This window comes from Anoplopoma fimbria, chromosome 7, assembly GCF_027596085.1.
Source record: "Anoplopoma fimbria isolate UVic2021 breed Golden Eagle Sablefish chromosome 7, Afim_UVic_2022, whole genome shotgun sequence".
NCBI lineage: Eukaryota > Metazoa > Chordata > Actinopteri > Perciformes > Anoplopomatidae > Anoplopoma > Anoplopoma fimbria.
In genome coordinates, this window is record NC_072455.1 from 9,725,417 (window position 1) to 9,741,243 (window position 15,827).

The 15,827-nt window shown below is 40.8% G+C and overlaps 2 protein-coding genes across 2 annotated transcripts; one reads left to right on the forward strand and one right to left on the reverse strand.

Moving 5' to 3' along the window:
- Positions 1-657: 657 nt before the first annotated feature.
- zcchc4 (zinc finger, CCHC domain containing 4) lies at positions 658-12,650 on the reverse strand. The gene is made up of 13 exons (XM_054601232.1): positions 12,463-12,650; positions 11,666-11,784; positions 11,477-11,559; positions 10,965-11,237; positions 9,183-9,263; positions 5,282-5,354; positions 5,059-5,209; positions 3,815-3,915; positions 2,317-2,438; positions 1,427-1,502; positions 1,294-1,345; positions 1,034-1,178; positions 658-913 (listed from the first exon to the last, which is right to left on the reverse strand). Exons 1-13 carry the CDS (start codon positions 12,551-12,553, stop codon positions 790-792), a joined length of 1,491 nt encoding a protein of 496 aa, XP_054457207.1. The 5' UTR covers positions 12,554-12,650; the 3' UTR covers positions 658-789.
- On the forward strand, positions 7,117-9,176 carry si:dkey-219e21.4 (nuclear factor 7, ovary). The gene is made up of 5 exons (XM_054601233.1): positions 7,117-7,494; positions 7,668-7,904; positions 7,993-8,012; positions 8,101-8,231; positions 8,466-9,176. Exons 1-5 carry the CDS (start codon positions 7,375-7,377, stop codon positions 9,062-9,064), a joined length of 1,107 nt encoding a protein of 368 aa, XP_054457208.1. The 5' UTR covers positions 7,117-7,374; the 3' UTR covers positions 9,065-9,176.
- Positions 12,651-15,827: the final 3,177 nt, after the last annotated feature.

Consider the following 15,827-nt stretch of genomic DNA (forward strand, 5'->3'; position numbering starts at 1 on the left):
TTCAAGAACAAAATAACGTTTTATGAATAAAATTCCTCTGATTTTATGGGTTTTCATGTTCCGTCTTTAATCCTTAATGTTTCTGAGTAAATATAATTTGCAAGGCTGAGCACCCATGTGACATCCTCTGTTTCCCTTGTATTTTTTACCTTTCCGTCTTACATGCGTCCACTGGTTCACCAGTGTTTAACAATAATTGCTCTGAATTGTGGGTAATTCTCAAAGTATGCAGAAATACAGACTTAGGGAAAGTGTTCATACGGGTCTCAAAATGTCTGAGAGAATCCTCAAACACTGAACTATTTGACAGTGGGACAGAACTAAACCCTCACGGACTTCGAGTGTGGAGATTGGGATGAGCCTAATGCTGCCGTGTCTGCAGGATTTGTAACCAGGCAACTATTTGCTAATACTTTATAGGGTTATATATGTCAGATGTTGTTTACAGCTTGTTCCAGTGGCACCAAAATCAATAAATGCAGATTTCATTTATGTTTTCTTTTGTTTAAATACATATACTTCAAGAAAAGAAGTAAAGGGTTGATATTTAGAGTAAAATAAGCTGTCTAAATTTGTAAGATTAAAAAGGCTGCTATATACAAAAAAGAAATACCAACTGTATGTATGTACTTAAATGAAAAACAAGGCAGATTCTCCTTTTATGTTACCTTTTAATGTAGTAGGACACTCGCCAACACCGCTTAGGACTGTATTTGTGTTTATATGAAATAACTCTTTGCTTGTGATTACACAGACGAGAAACTGCAGAAATGTTAACGTCACTTAATGTCATTTAGACAGAGCAGCCAACTTCTTTGCTCTGCGAGCTGCTCCAGACTTCCTCTTAGCTTTAGGCTTCAACTGGATCCGATGGGATGCATGTTTACCTCCACTCTTGGCATTTGACTGATGGCTGGAGGGGCAAAACACAGACAGACGCAGAAGAACAAGTTAAAACCTGCAAATGTAGAGTCTGACTGGCGCAGTGATGGAGTCCAAAGATGGAGCCCAGAGAGGAATACTGTGAACTCACCTGATCCTGTGTGTGTCTTTGAGAGGGCACGCTTTGCGTTTGTGCTCCAGGCTGCTGCAGTTGAAGCATCCCTCCTGTCCTTCACCGTGTCCACATGGATGGTCTGGGAGGGCACAGCGGCCACAGCGCTGGCAGTGTCTCCAGGCTTAGAGGGAGAACAAGGAAACACGCACATCAATGGAAGACAAAAGGTAAAGTAATGCTGTGAAGACTTTTGCTAGTCCTGACAAAAAGTATCCAATGTGTAGACATTTACGTACATGGTTTCACACATTTATCACATGTAGAGCAGTGCTTCCATTCCCGGCCGTCCTGGAGACACAGAGAGACGCACAGGTTGTTACATATGTCTTTATTAGAGATGACAGAATGTGTGCAGTTGTGGTTTTATACCTTGGATGGGCAGACGTTGCATTTAGCACAGTGCTTGTTGAGGGACACCACAAATCTCTGACACACTAAGCAAAATCTAAAGCAGGAAGAGAAGATGAGGACAAACATGAGCTTATGAGATAACTTTAGAATGACTGATATCAACTGAATGGTTCTTACATCTAGTTCCATCTAAATATGTTCCTGTTATGGGGGATTGAAATTTGGCATCAAATGGCCTGTCCGTTTGTCATTTTGTGTTTGGTTGTAAGTCATAACTTGGTGTAGTTTGTTTGTGTTACAACATATTTTAACAGCTGTTAAGCTTGTTTGGTTTAATAAATGAAAGAAGAGCAATAAAAAAGTTAGATGTTAAAAAGGTCCAACAGTACTCCGGGTCAAATAATTCTACATCTTTTTAATATTAGAAGGATAAAGGGTATGCTCCTAAACATGGACTAATGCAACCATGAAAACAATGTGTGAGCAACTGAAAATCTAACCGTAACTAAAACTACTAATTGTATGCCTCCAACCAACCAGTCTGTCCAAAATGTCATCCCCTTCATCAACATTTGTCTGAAGTTGTCATAATTAGTTCTTGGGTGATGACCAAAAATAAGTTATTTTAGGTCATTGTGACCTTTGAGCACCAAATTCAAATTTGTTCATCAATAATACATCAGCTGATATTCTGTTTTTAACACACACAACTTACCTCACCAAGGTTGTATGACAAGGATCCTTTCAACTGAAGTGAGTGTGACATTCTAAACATTGCTCTCTGGTGGACAGACTGTGTCGATGTTACCGCAAACATACGTTTACCTTCTCTACTGAAATGTGCTGTAATTAATCGGTAAATGTGTTAATCTATTCTGAATTATGGGTTATTATCAGTGTGTTGATACCTGTAGCCCTCGTCTTTGGGCAGGACAATGTCTCTGGCTGGAATGTTAGTGAAGACTCTGACAGGAGACTGCTTCCTGCCTGTCTTCCCGTGTTTATACAGAGGATGGTTGTCATAGTCCACCTGGAAACAAACCACATACTGACTTCATCATTTAAAGTCACAAGGAACAATTGTGTTCCTTTAAAAAGAAGCATAGATACTTTATAATCTAATAACATTTACGCCTATCAATTAAACAGCAGATCTCTCTACAGACGGTTCTAAGGTGGATAGAGAGATATAGATCTAGGATCACTATTCCCTTTCATGATCACCAAAAATCTCCTCTCACTGCATTATACTGGGGGGAGTTGCTACGAAAGGTAGGAACAGAAGAAGCCAAGTTGAATATGAATTCATCAAGAACATAAATTGCATGTTTTTCCACAGACGTTGCTCATTAGGTTTATTAATGTCAAAGTTAAACTGCCACGGGGTGTAAACCTGAAGGCTTATTCCTGGATTTGACTGATGAACAATAATCACCAGTTGTTCCCTGTAAGAAGTCTGGCCATCATGAACTTGACAGTATGGATGGAACAATGCCAGAAATGTCATAGTCAACAGCAATACCAGGGAAATTCTACGGTTTTGCAACCCAAATAGATACCAAGGTGAAAAACCAAACAATAAACACTTAGAGCTTGTGTTAGGAAGTCATCTCTAATAAATACTTTATGTTGCTGGGAAAACCTCTCCTTTAAACAACTGGAGTTATTCAAGTTTATATTGATTACATTTCAAAACATGATGTTAACATTAGAATTTATCTGGCAGAATGTTTTTACTTAAGAGAGCGTGACCTTATAATGTTACTTAATACAACCTATGTTATTGTTAGCTCTTCAGGTATGTATTGCCCACTGGCTGCTACAGCTAACGTTACTAGCTCTCCTCCTTTTTCAACATGGATTTGTAGTTCATATGAAGGTGCCTCCCCAGCACACAAAATTGAGTACTTTCACATTTTCAGAAGTATTGCATTGACTTGGTACCCAAGTATCAGCACTGGTGACATCACTACTTGACATATCATTTTACTCTCCAAATTAAACTTGCTAACTTTCCAAGTGATCAGATTCACAGCAGACATTTTGACTCGTCATTGTAGTCAAAGCTCAGGTGTCACTGATGAAATGAACCATGGTTATTTCAGTCATATTACTATTGTAGGTGTACCCAGTATTACTGTGTTTGACAAGTCAAGATATCTGCTTTGAAAAAGGTCCATCTTTAGTTTCACTCAACATTTGATTTCATGGAACTACTTTCATGTTATCTGTCATTTTATTGTGACGTTGCTGTTTGTTCATCAGGTAGTCAAATGAATAAGGTCCCTCACAGGTATAGTTGTGCATGTGTCCTGACAATAAGGCTCCAAAGCTGTTTCACCAGTATTTATCCACTAAATATGTCTGTATCAATCAACAGCTACAAGTGATGCCCTGCCAGTTTACCTGATAGTCCAGCATGGTGCATGAGGGGAGACACTCCAGGATGCGAGGCTCAAAGAAATATGGGAAGATCCACATCATGGGCATGTCAGTGTTACTGCAGGCTGCAACAGACAACACCACATTGTTAGCTTCAAACACTGGAGCACTAGTATTCATTTAAAATTGACATTAAGGGACAAAATCATTCAAAGATTTTGGTGTCATTAGTTGTGTTAATTTGGGTTTTACTGTTGGTTCTCTGATTTCATCAATTTCAGCAGCAGGCATCTGATAAACTCACTGTACTTTACCTGCTCAGCCCTAAACAGCACACCCAGACACTTAGAGACAGACATCTGTCCCAGGAGTTGGTTGAGACCCAACTAGAGTTAAAAGGAGAGGGCATTTTGGATATGACTCCAAATGAAGGCTGTGTTGGTCTCCTTCTTCTAAATGTATCCAACACATTAATGCAATATCTTCTTTATACAATAACGTGTCAAATCGGGGTTTACAGCTTGTTTTACTACCCCCTGCTGGCCAGGAAAAATGACCTCTACTTTAAATACAAGTGAGCCAAAAAAGTTTTCCATGTTTTTGACCTGTTGTATTTGGTGTATAGTATTCGCACTTAAATGTCCTCTGTGTCCTACTGTTTTGAACAGGCCCTATTATGCTTTTTTCCGGGTCCATATTTTTATCTCAAGTTACAGTTACAACATGTTTACATGCGTTAATGCTCATAATCCTCCTTGTTTTTCCTCATCCTGGCTCTTCTCACCCTCTCTCTGAAATGCTCTGTTGTAGCGTTAGCTCCTCCCTTCAGAAAGCAAAGTCTGCCCTGATTGGTCAGCTAGCCCCCTTTGTTGTGATTGGTCAACATTTTACATTTCAAAAAACTCTTCCTCTGGAGCTTCAGCTCCGTCTCTCTTTTTGTTGTTTAAGGGCGGGCAAAAAACTAGCCGGAGAGTTTTATGTCACTTCCGTAACATTATGACCTCATAAAGTTATGGAAGTGAAGGAGAGAATTCAATCGAGCCGTTTCAGGCAGTTCAGGAGCAGTGTTTCTGAGCGGGAGGGTAACTCCTTTTAGGCGTGGACTTCAGGTTTTACACTCTACAGACCTTTTACATGTAAAAAAATAGGATAATTAAGCTGCCTTACTGCAAAAAGCATTGCCACAAAGATCAGAGCTAAATATACCAGGGAGCTGAACAAACATTGAGTAATATAATAATAAGAAAAAAACACTCCACCACGCTCACCAGAGCTCTGCAGCTTCTTCCATGTCTGTGAGATCAGAGAGAAGCTGTTGGCCAGAGGCTTCACCAGGCCCCCGAAAGGAGGGTCAGCCACCATGACCACCTTCTGGCCATCACACTCTGAGAGGAAGGCCTGCAGCACTGCACCGGAGGCCTGACAAGAGAGGAGGCGTTATTACACTGAACTGGCAATCAAACATATGAGACACATGAGTTTAACTCTTACCTCTCCATCAAAGAAGTGGTGGTTGAACATGTTGTAGTGACAGAATTCATCCTGACTGTAAAACTGAGCGTATCTGAAACATTATGAAGAAATTATATGATGTGTTATTCAGCATACGCTCCAACATTCAGACAACTTTCACATGAGTTTCGTTTCCTTTGTAACAGCAGGCTGAAAAAAACAGAGCAAGTCTGAACTTATCTGCTGTAAGTACACAAAGTTAGCAAACACACAGTGGATCCTGAAGTGTGTATCCAGGTAACACAGAGGTGACTGCAGGCTGAAGCTTGTAACACAGAACACACCCTCTCTGCACTGCACATTCTTTACAGAAACACGAAGCAGAGACACAGCGCTAAAAGACCTCAGGTAAGAAACGCTAAAACACATTATTTCAGCATACTGAAATAGAAAACAATGTGGCCGAATCAGAATATGCATTATGAATATTTTGCTGAAGATTAAAATCAATTCCCCAGTAAGCAGGGAACTGTTGGACTGAAACAAACTTGATGTTTTGCAGCTGTAAATGCAAAATATGCCAAAATGGAATGCTTAACATACAGAAAGCTGTGAGATTGACTTTGTGTTTTAGTGGTTTTGTTTCGGTTGATCTTCAGAGAAAATGAGACCAAGTCCTACACAGAATTATGAAGAAAGCTTGGCATGGGTTCAAAACCCAGATTTTTTCAAAACCTGAAGAACTGGTTTTATTCCGCAAACACAGCTAAAGCACATGAACAGACAGGAAATGGTTTGGAGAGTGACAATGTGTTGGTAGAGGTTCAATATACGTTTGTTCTTCTGTTCAGTCCCCAGAAATGGCAGAACAAGAGGCGTTATCTGTTGGTAATGGTCAGTCAGCACACAGTGGTCTCAGTGCGCCCTCTGCAGGCAGCCACAGGGTGCTGCAGGACGGACTGAGCTTCACCCCACTGGACTCCAACAGTGACAGCGTTCAGCCTTTCCCACGTTCTCCAAAACTACAGAGGAAGATAGCCAATGCTGCAGAGCCCTCTCAGGTAAACATGCACGCACACGAACACACGCACCACAGTTTCATCTCCATGGACTCAAAGTGAGGAAGGTCGTTGTATATGAGCACTGAACTGCCGCAGGCTGGTCTACATGCGCTCTGATGTACTCACTTGGAAAGACTGAGACAAATGAGGACTATGTCCTGACATGTACAGTGAGCCTTCTATAACTGTGTGCTTGTAACAGTAACTTAAATCAAAGCCACGTGACTTCTATTTTATGTGCTTAAACTACGGTGGCCCAGAGAGCTCATTGAACTGCAGCCAAACAAAGAAAAACACAAACCTACAAGTGGACAAAAACAAGTAAATGAAGGAACCACTTTGACAACATAACGTTGGCATTAAGGGGAAACACTTACAGATATGCAACCCAACAGGTTTGTGGAGAACAATACAAACTGAACTGATATAAACAAAGCATCTAGATGGTTGAAGCATAGACTTGAATAATTGTGAGCCACTCCTTAAGACCCAAACCACAGAACCACAACATCCCTGATCTCCATGGATTCATCAGTGATGTAGCTAAAGGTCACATTCTGACTGCAGGATCCAGAGTATATTTAAAACATTGGCTATGAGCCTGACTAGAGCTGAAACCATAAGTAGATTAATTAGTTAGTCATTCAACAGAAAAAGAATCAGCAATGATATTAGTAATTGATTAGGTAAACATTCACTTTTTCATTATTTTTCGACATTTTATCAAACAGATGAAAAATGATGGAATGAGAAGATAATCTGTGCTAATTAAAATAAGCATTAGTTACAGCCCTACACTCGTGTTAGGCTTTTACCGATTACTAGCCTGCTCATCAATTTTCTGTCTTTTTATTCTATCACCATAAACTGAATATCTTTGTTTTTCCGACATTACATGAACATTGAAGCGGAGCTTGAGAGAATTGTGACATTTTCACTGTTTTATGACATTTTATCAACCAAAAATACATCAAATTTGTTGTTGACACAATGAATTAGTTCTGAAACTGACTGTGCAGTCTCTAGCCCACATTGTTCATAAGGTTAAAAGGTAAAAAATAATCTACTCTCATGCTTATGCGTGTGACTCTGCAGGAGCAGCTGACCAGACGTATGGAGGAGCTGCAGGCAGAGCGGTCCAGGACCGATGCTCACATCCAGTCTCTGAAGAAACGCAAGGCAGATCTCTCTGTAAGTACGGGACCAGAGGCTCGCAATACTTGGAATAGACACTATACACTAACTTATCAGACTACCAAAAAAAAAAAAAAAAAAAAGCACTGTAAATCAATAGATGACATGTATTAATCCTCTGGTGTGTGTTCAACATTTGGCCCTCACGCTCTCCGTCTTCCTCCCTGAAGAAGAGCACAGAGAGGATGAAGCAGAAGGTTCGAGAGCACTTTGAGAACATGCAGTGTGTCCTGAAGCAGGACGAGCAGGCAGTCAAGGACTATCTGGAGCAGGACCTGAGGCAGACCAGGACCAGACTGGACCAGGTTCTGAATAACTGGAAACATCACCAGGACCAGGTCACCAAGAGCATCGGCAGCATCCAGAGAGCACTGAGCACCAGCCCGGCAGCAGAGGAAGACGGGAAGGTCTGCGCACTGACACCGATTAAAACCACAGTAACTGAAGTATTTTCCTGCTGTTTTAATCTGAATTTCTGCTTGTTGTCATCTCAAGGGTCAGTCTGACAATCTGAGGTAAAACACTGCACCGTTAGATGAAGTCCTATACAGCTCCACTGCTCACCTCTCTGTCTCATTACAATCTCTGTGATCTCTCTCGCAGTCCTAAGAAGCCAGATGCCTCCGAGCAGCAAATCCGACTGAATGCAGAGAGGTTTGAAAGGCTCCTGAAAACATTATCCTCCATCTCCAAACAGCTGAAAGCTCAGCTGCAGAGGAAGACTCTCCTGTTAGGTACTGAGGCCATCAGTCCACAAGCTAACTCATGAATACGGTCTGGTTCTACAATAAGTGAATAAGTAAAATGCCATGTCAGCTAGTAAAACTATTAAATCATGTTAATCCAATACTGCTAAGAAACATTGTAATTGATTTGCAACATTGGCTGCAGAGACAGGTCACACTGATGCACGGTAAATGACGTCAAAACGTCATTTACAAATCTAAAGATTCTCTGTTTATTTTCAGATTTATTCCCTGTGGTGATTGACAGGCAGACTTGCCATAGCCAGATCCTGGTGACCTCAGAGGGGCGGGGCATGTCCGTATCCGGCTCTGCCTGCTCAGCTCCGGAGCATCCCCTCCAGTTTGACAAGGTGTGCTGTGCTCTGGGCTCGTCTCCCGTCACAGCCGGTCAGCACTACTGGGAGGTGGACGTCCGCTGCTGCTCCGGCTGGGCCGTTGGCGCCGCCTACGGGAGCCTGGGGAGGAAGGGCCGGGATAAGGGCGCCAAGCTGGGCCGCAACAGGACCTCCTGGTGCGTGGAGCTTCGCGACGGCCATCTTTCCGCTTGGCACAACAACCGGCACGTAGCGTGCCAGGGTGTTGGGCAGACGCCGCTGGGAAAGGTGGGAGTGTGGGTGAGATACGACAAGGGCCAGATGGTGTTCTACGATGCAGACACAATGGCTGTCCTGCAGAGTTTCTCAGCAGCTGTGACGACCGTGTTCGACCGGGCCCATCACCAGTTCACCGAGCCGCTGTACCCTGCCATACGCTTCCTGAGACCATCGGAGAACCAGACGTGGCCGAATCACCTTGAGCTCAGTCACAGCAACACTCCATGATACTGCAGTCGAACTCCACAGACAGTGATGGGGATTCTATCCCTCCATGTATGTATAGCATCCCATCAGAGCAGCTGTTCAGAAGAAAACATCATGACAATAAAAGAGACAAACCAACCTGAAGTCAATGTCCAGCAGCAGACTCTTCATTGGCTCATGCTTCTGCTCAAGGTTTCGCAACTTGATCAGCTCCTGAAGTCTGGCACAAACAACAACAATCATTATGGACTGATATCTACAAGTGTTTTTAATCTTAGTCATTTGACCATTTTGTTACTTGGCAGTCGCTGAAACTGTGTTCTAAAATGTTACTGCTGCTCAGGCTGAACCGAATAGTCTGACCCTCAAAGCTTCATTCATAAAAGCCAATGAAATTCTAAAGCAACATTTGAAGACTGCACTTTTTTTTTTGTTGCATGTCTATTCATTCTATTTACAGCCGTTATTTATGCACAGTTGCAGATAAAGATCAGGCTACACTTATATTATTATTGTATAATACTTTTTGTAGAATTAAATTCCAGTGGTTGCTTCGTAGTAGTGATGTTTATAGTGGGTTCAGACCTTATAGCGGGTCGGGGGTACTAAAAAATTCTGACCCCAGCATCCCTACTGCGTGGGATTGTGTCTGACTCGTGTGATCAAAATGTTTTCATCGTTTGATCGAGACACTTCCAGACTACTCCAGAGAGTAGTCTGGAAGTGAATGATGAAAACATCTTGGACTTTACAATACTGTTGTAAAGTCCAAATCGTGAAAATGTTTATGTGTATATACATTTGTTGGCGTTTAACATTTCAAAAATAATGGATGCAAGGGTTTGCTCTACTGCTTGTCGCACACAAAGAGAAGCATTCACAAGCAGTCTAGTAACAATCAAACAGCACCATAGAATACTTTTGTAAAACCAGGATATCCCAAAAATATAATCATTCAATCATCTTTCCTTTTTAGCTCTGCTCCAAGCTCAATAAACGCTTTGAATGTTAAAAAAAAAAAGACAGCCCTTATTCTTTGAGCAATGCACATGATATTCTGAAACAAAAAGAACAAAACTTCACGGCCAGATAGTACTGGTGGTAAGACAGAAGATTTTTGAGATTTGGGTGAACTGGCCCATTAATTAAATGTGTAACTGCACACTTTAACGTGTTCATTTATAAATCCAATTTGATGACTATACTGTGATAAAACACAATGCTGTTGTTAATATTGCCAGTTTTTGAATTATTTCAAATATTATATACTATAAATGTCTTGGTTGAAAGTGCCTCAAACTGCCATCTACTGTTTTATATAAATCTTAATCTACCATTTGGGACTAATCTTCGTCATGATATAAAATAATGTTAACGCCATCTCGTCAGACTCCCCTCTTCCCACAATGTCTATAGTTTTTATTTTTAATGTTCAAATAGTATCATGTTTGTAGACGCTGCGACGAGGCTTTCATCTCAGGCAGGTGGCCGTGGTTTTCAGCCCTCAGGTCACTTTTTGTATTATTCAAAATGACGCAGTGTGTAGATGGGCTCAGACCTGGGGGTGAAGTTACACTTTAAACAGGCCCTATTATGCTATTTTCCGGGTGCATATTTTTATCTCAAGTTACAGTTACAACATGTTTACATGCGTTAATGCTCATAATCCGCCTTGTTTTTCTCATCCTGGCTGTCCTGCAGCACCTCTTCTCACCCTCTCTCTGAAATGCTCCGTTTTAGCGTTAGCTCCTCCCTCCAGAAAGCTAAGTCTGCTCTGATTGATCAGCTAGCCTGCTCTGTTGTGATTGGTCAAAATATATATAACACACTAAAGAAGAGGGAAAAAGTGGAAAAGCATAAAAGGGCCACTTTAAGTAAAAGTTCTGGTATCTGTAAACGTAAAGCTCAACATCTCCCCCACCTGGGTGTGCCCACACACAGCACCTTCCTGTATCCCAGACCGGCCAGGGTGTCCAGCAGGAAGTGGGAGCTGCGGTCGGTGAACAGGTACTGGGCGTTGCTTTTCTTGTTGTCCAGAGGACGCAGCAGCACGCTGGGCCTCCTCAGCTGAGCCGCGGAGACGGCCGTGGATCTGTGAGAGGAGTGGGCCTCGTGCTCTCCGGGCAGGAGCAAAATCTGACAATCCTGACAGAACTTCTTCTCATCCAGCGGGAGGGAGGCAAACTTTCTAAACCTGAGGGACAAATTACAGACCTTTGAGAAAACGTCAACAATATGCTCACTTTTGGTTTGGGGGTTCTGAATTCGGTCATGTCAATTTGACATTACAACCATTGAAATCCTGTTGAAAGTCAGCCTACAGTGAATTTAATCTTATAATGTTGTGAATAGAAACGATAACAAAATAAAAATCTAAATCTGTGGACCGAGTTATTAAAGATGCATAGTTCACGTTGTTAGTTGGGTTCTTACCTGCTACAGTTCTCCTGCTGGGTAAATAGAGGTCTCTTTGACTGGTTCTCTTCTTCTCTGGCCAAAAGCCTGGCCTCTGACACCTTCAAAGCAAATAATCAACATGAAGTAAAATGAAGTACATCAGGTATCACGTGCTGTAAATTGTTAAACGTGCTGTTATGAGCGACAGAATTCCAGTGAGCCTACCTTTTCTTCTTCCCACTGGAAAAAGTTGCAGTCTTTTCTGTCTCTGCAGGCGGAGCAGGCATAAAATCTCCTGCCTTTCTCACCTCCTTTGCTGACCTTCTCAAAAAGCAGAGTTGGACCTGGCGAAACAATTCAATTCAATTCAGTTTATTTTGTATAGCCCAGAATCACAAATTACAAATTTGCCTCAGAGGGCTTTACAATCTGTGCACATGCGACATCCTCTGTCCTTCCCTCACATCGGCACAGGAAAAACTCCCCTAAAAACCCCTTTAACAGGGAGAAAAAAAGGAAGAAACCTATGGGAGAACGACAGAGGAGGGATCCTTCTCCCAGGATGGACAGAATGCAATAGATGTCATGTGTACAGAATGAACAGCATAACAGAGATACAACACATTCAATGTATATGACATAAATGATTCATATAATAAGACTACTTATAATAACAGCAGCAATTATTACAGTAGAATTATAGTTATGAAAATAGGGATAGTAATGTGACTATATAATAATAATAATGGAAGTAGCAGTGGGTGGAAACACACGTGGCATGACTGTTATTCTGTTAGCTTTGAGGCTCCCTACTTCTTCATATATATATATAATAACATGGCTAAATAATAGGTGCAATATTCACACGGTCTAGTTCTGTCAAACTACACTCTGGCTTGGGAGTATAAAGCCACATATTTGATAACATTTATTAAAATACATCAAATGTCCACGTGTTCAAAGTGTGTACATATGTCACTAAAGCAGTGTGGTGCTCGGCCTCTGGTCACAGCTCCACTTACCGTGCGGACAGCATGGCGCTGCTGTACCGACCTTCTCTGGAAGAATCACTTCTATTCCAAAACTCTCGTCGTTGGCTTCGCTCACCTCCATGTTGTTACGAATTACAGTGAATGTTACTTGACACACCTGTTTAACACACGAGCTCTGACTGACAAATGGAAGCCATGCCGTTTGAGCCAAGTCGCGCAGATTTGACGTCATGAGCACGTTGTCGCAGACACAAACATAAATAAATAAACGCATTTATTTGATGATTATTCCGATATGTAGGACTGTATTTTCAACAAAACCTCTGTTTCTTTTGTATCTGGGATAAGTAAAGTATTACTACATTGTAATGTATCTTTGTCTTTCATTGCAGATTTCACAATATTTAATGGATAAACTTCACACGCATTTTCTATCAACAGAAATAATAATATATATATATATATATATATATATATATATATATATATATATATATATATATATATATTCTGTTGATAGAAGTAAACGTATAGATTTATAGATTATTCGTGATAGAAATAGAGAGAGAGCAAGTCCCGTATCATATTATCATATAAGAAATTTATTGAAAAAATGATACTGAGCAAACTCCTTCCACATAAAGAAAGGCGTTTTTTAAATGTCAAAATATGTAATATGTTTATTTATCCATTTACTTTGTTTAAACGTAGCCTCCATTCTGTAAATATTTTTACAAACATAGTTACATTTTTAGTAAATTTCTTTATATTGTAGATACTTCAATTTAATTGGTATTTGTGCGGCAAACGATGCTGCATTATGGCTTTATTTTTGTTGATAATTCCAATAAAAACGGAAAACACAAACTTTGCTGGAATGCCATCTTATTCCTGAGTTCAGCTATGTCAACTACCAAACTAGAAATCACTATATTAACGGAACATTTTCCAATTTATAAACAACTTCAACCTAAAGAAAATAACAGTGCAGTTCTGTTTTTTTCTGTTCGTTTATTATGTTTCATTTAAGATCACATGATTCGTCTTCATAGCGCATCTTCCTCCACTTCCTCCTCCTCAGTTGTTCCCAAAGGCTTATACAAAAATCACTGACCCAGTTAATTATGTTTCATCACACAAAGAGGACACAGAAACAAAATGAGCAGTGTGATTGAGATTAAAATAATTCAAACAAACAAACAAACGCGTTTACTAGATTTAACCATTACACTCAAACTGATTTTCCATCGTAATTTAAAGATTAAAATGCCGTTTGTCACTGCCAGTTTTTGTTTTTTTTCACAATGCAGTTTGTTTACATTGAAGAGACTTGTAGTCCAAAAGCAGCTGCGAGCTGCTCCCTAGAATGGGCGTTTTCTTTCCTAAATACTACAATTCCCGTGTTTGCTGCGCCACCAGCGCAGTGGCGCTGTCAGCCCGGGGATGCTCCGTGGAGCAGTCTGCTGGATGCTGAAGCAAAGCAGAGACGCCCGCTGTAACCGAACATGCGGCAGGAAGTGGTGGATTTATTCCTTCAATGTAAAAGCATCGAGGTTGCAAAAAGAAGGTATCTCAATAATGTTTTACTTAAAAAAGAATTTCTGATTTCTTGATGATTTATAATCAAGGCTGGATTTACAACAAGTAACCAACGAGACGCCACTGACCCACAATATTTTGTTTCACTACATGTAATTTAGTTTAGTTAATTTAATTAATTGCTCATTTGTTGTATATTTGGAGTTTAAGGACAATGTAAAGAAAGTCAGATTTTAGGTCATTACCCATTATGAACCAATACAGCTGGTCTTACTCAGTGTCTGTTCTGGAGCTTGAGATCGAAGGCTTATCACAAGCTCTTCCTCAGCAGATTGAGCGGCTCAGTTATCATAAAAATGTATATGTACAAACCTCGACTCTGAGCTCTTTGAGCTTAACGTAACGTGATCAGCTATCAGGAATTAATGGAACATTTCAACCATCAATCCCGTAATACTTTAGTTAATATTGTGCTCGTATATACATATATATTCTTAAATAATCCTGTTTAATCAAATTTGCACCGATTGATTGACATAGGAGTACAATGGTTTTGAAGTTTTTAGCATATATAAGAAGGTGTAATTAATTATGATTTCATTTGGTTTGAATTTAATTTTCATATTCTATTTGATGTAATATGACAAAAGATGGGTATTCAAAAAAAATGTCTTCTTCCATTCTTTGTATTTTTAGGCCTACTTTACTTATCACAGTCCTAAATTGGTTACATTTGAATATTATTGACTTGGTATTATATTTTATAATATCCAGACCAGCATCAGACTCAACTTGGTTTGACCAGACTGTGAAACTAGTGAAATTCCAGATTTGATTACTCAAATAAAAAAATACATTGAAGTGCTCCAGATTTCGCTGCACAGCTGCATACAGTATCCTGAAAAAAAAAACCTAGTACTTCTCTATTCCCGAATATAGACCTCACTGTGAGGAATACTTTTATTTTGAAGTACTATACCGGAAACCTTGTTTACCCTTTTACGCAGCTTGACTCTACCCATGTTTCTCCGCCGTGCGCCCACACCCAACCTGCGCTGTCTGGTACACAGTGATGCAGCGCAGCCCTGCATTGTATGCGGGACATTGTCTTCTCAGTGCGGCTGTCTCGGGACATCTCTGCGGCATCAGTAGCGAGGGACCACCGGGCTCTCTGCAACCCTCCCGTGGAAACATTTCACTCTGCTGGCTGAGTCTGAGGCTGCTGGCATCATCCATGTAGGCTGCTGTCAGTGTGGACAGTGGCTTATTTACTGTGCATCATCTGACTGGAGAGGACGTCTGACTGGCACCATGAGTAGCACTGGTAAGACCATTTTTATTGGAAGTTGCACACTGGTTCAATTCTTGTTATAAGCCCAAAGGAACTCTCCAAATAACATACTTTTAATGTCCCTCATTTGGCTGGGTTGAATATCCTCCTGAGTCTGTGGTTGCTCTGTCCTAATTTACACCATCCATCACCTGCTTTGGCACAATAGTAATTATCTGTGTAAAATGTGTACATGATGCATTGACATTGTGTTGCAGTTAATAAGCAGCCTGCTATGGGCCTATGTCTTGTTATCCTGTCTGCTAATGAAGGCAGCAGCATCATCAGGGTGCACCCCTGTGATGCTGCAGCTAACATTGAGGTAGTCTGATCTTAAGACACAGTTTTACATTTGTCCCAGTGAAAATGAATGTCATGTTCAAATAGAGAGGACGTAGGGACAACCACAGTGGTTTTTGTGGCTCTTGACTCCCGCTGGGCTGTTGCTGTCACACCTTGCTTTGTCACTGAGGAGGATTCAACACAATGCTAGTCTTCATTTGAAACCTGTGAACTGTCTAGACCT

Coding starts and splice junctions, on each gene's coding strand:
- si:dkey-219e21.4 (XM_054601233.1), top strand. CDS start 7,375: ATGCTTATGCGTGTGACTCTGCAGGAGCAGCTGACCAGACGTATGGAG. Junction 7,495..7,667: donor AACGCAAGGCAGATCTCTCT/GTAAGTACGGGA, acceptor TCCTCCCTGAAG/AAGAGCACAGAGAGGATGAA. Junction 7,905..7,992: donor CAGCAGAGGAAGACGGGAAG/GTCTGCGCACTG, acceptor TGTCATCTCAAG/GGTCAGTCTGACAATCTGAG.
- zcchc4 (XM_054601232.1), bottom strand. CDS start 12,553: ATGGAGGTGAGCGAAGCCAACGACGAGAGTTTTGGAATAGAAGTGATT. Junction 5,355..9,182: donor CTGCTGGACATTGACTTCAG/GTTGGTTTGTCT, acceptor ATAATGTTTCAG/ATACGCTCAGTTTTACAGTC. Junction 3,916..5,058: donor GAAGAAGCTGCAGAGCTCTG/GTGAGCGTGGTG, acceptor TGTCTGTTGCAG/CCTGCAGTAACACTGACATG.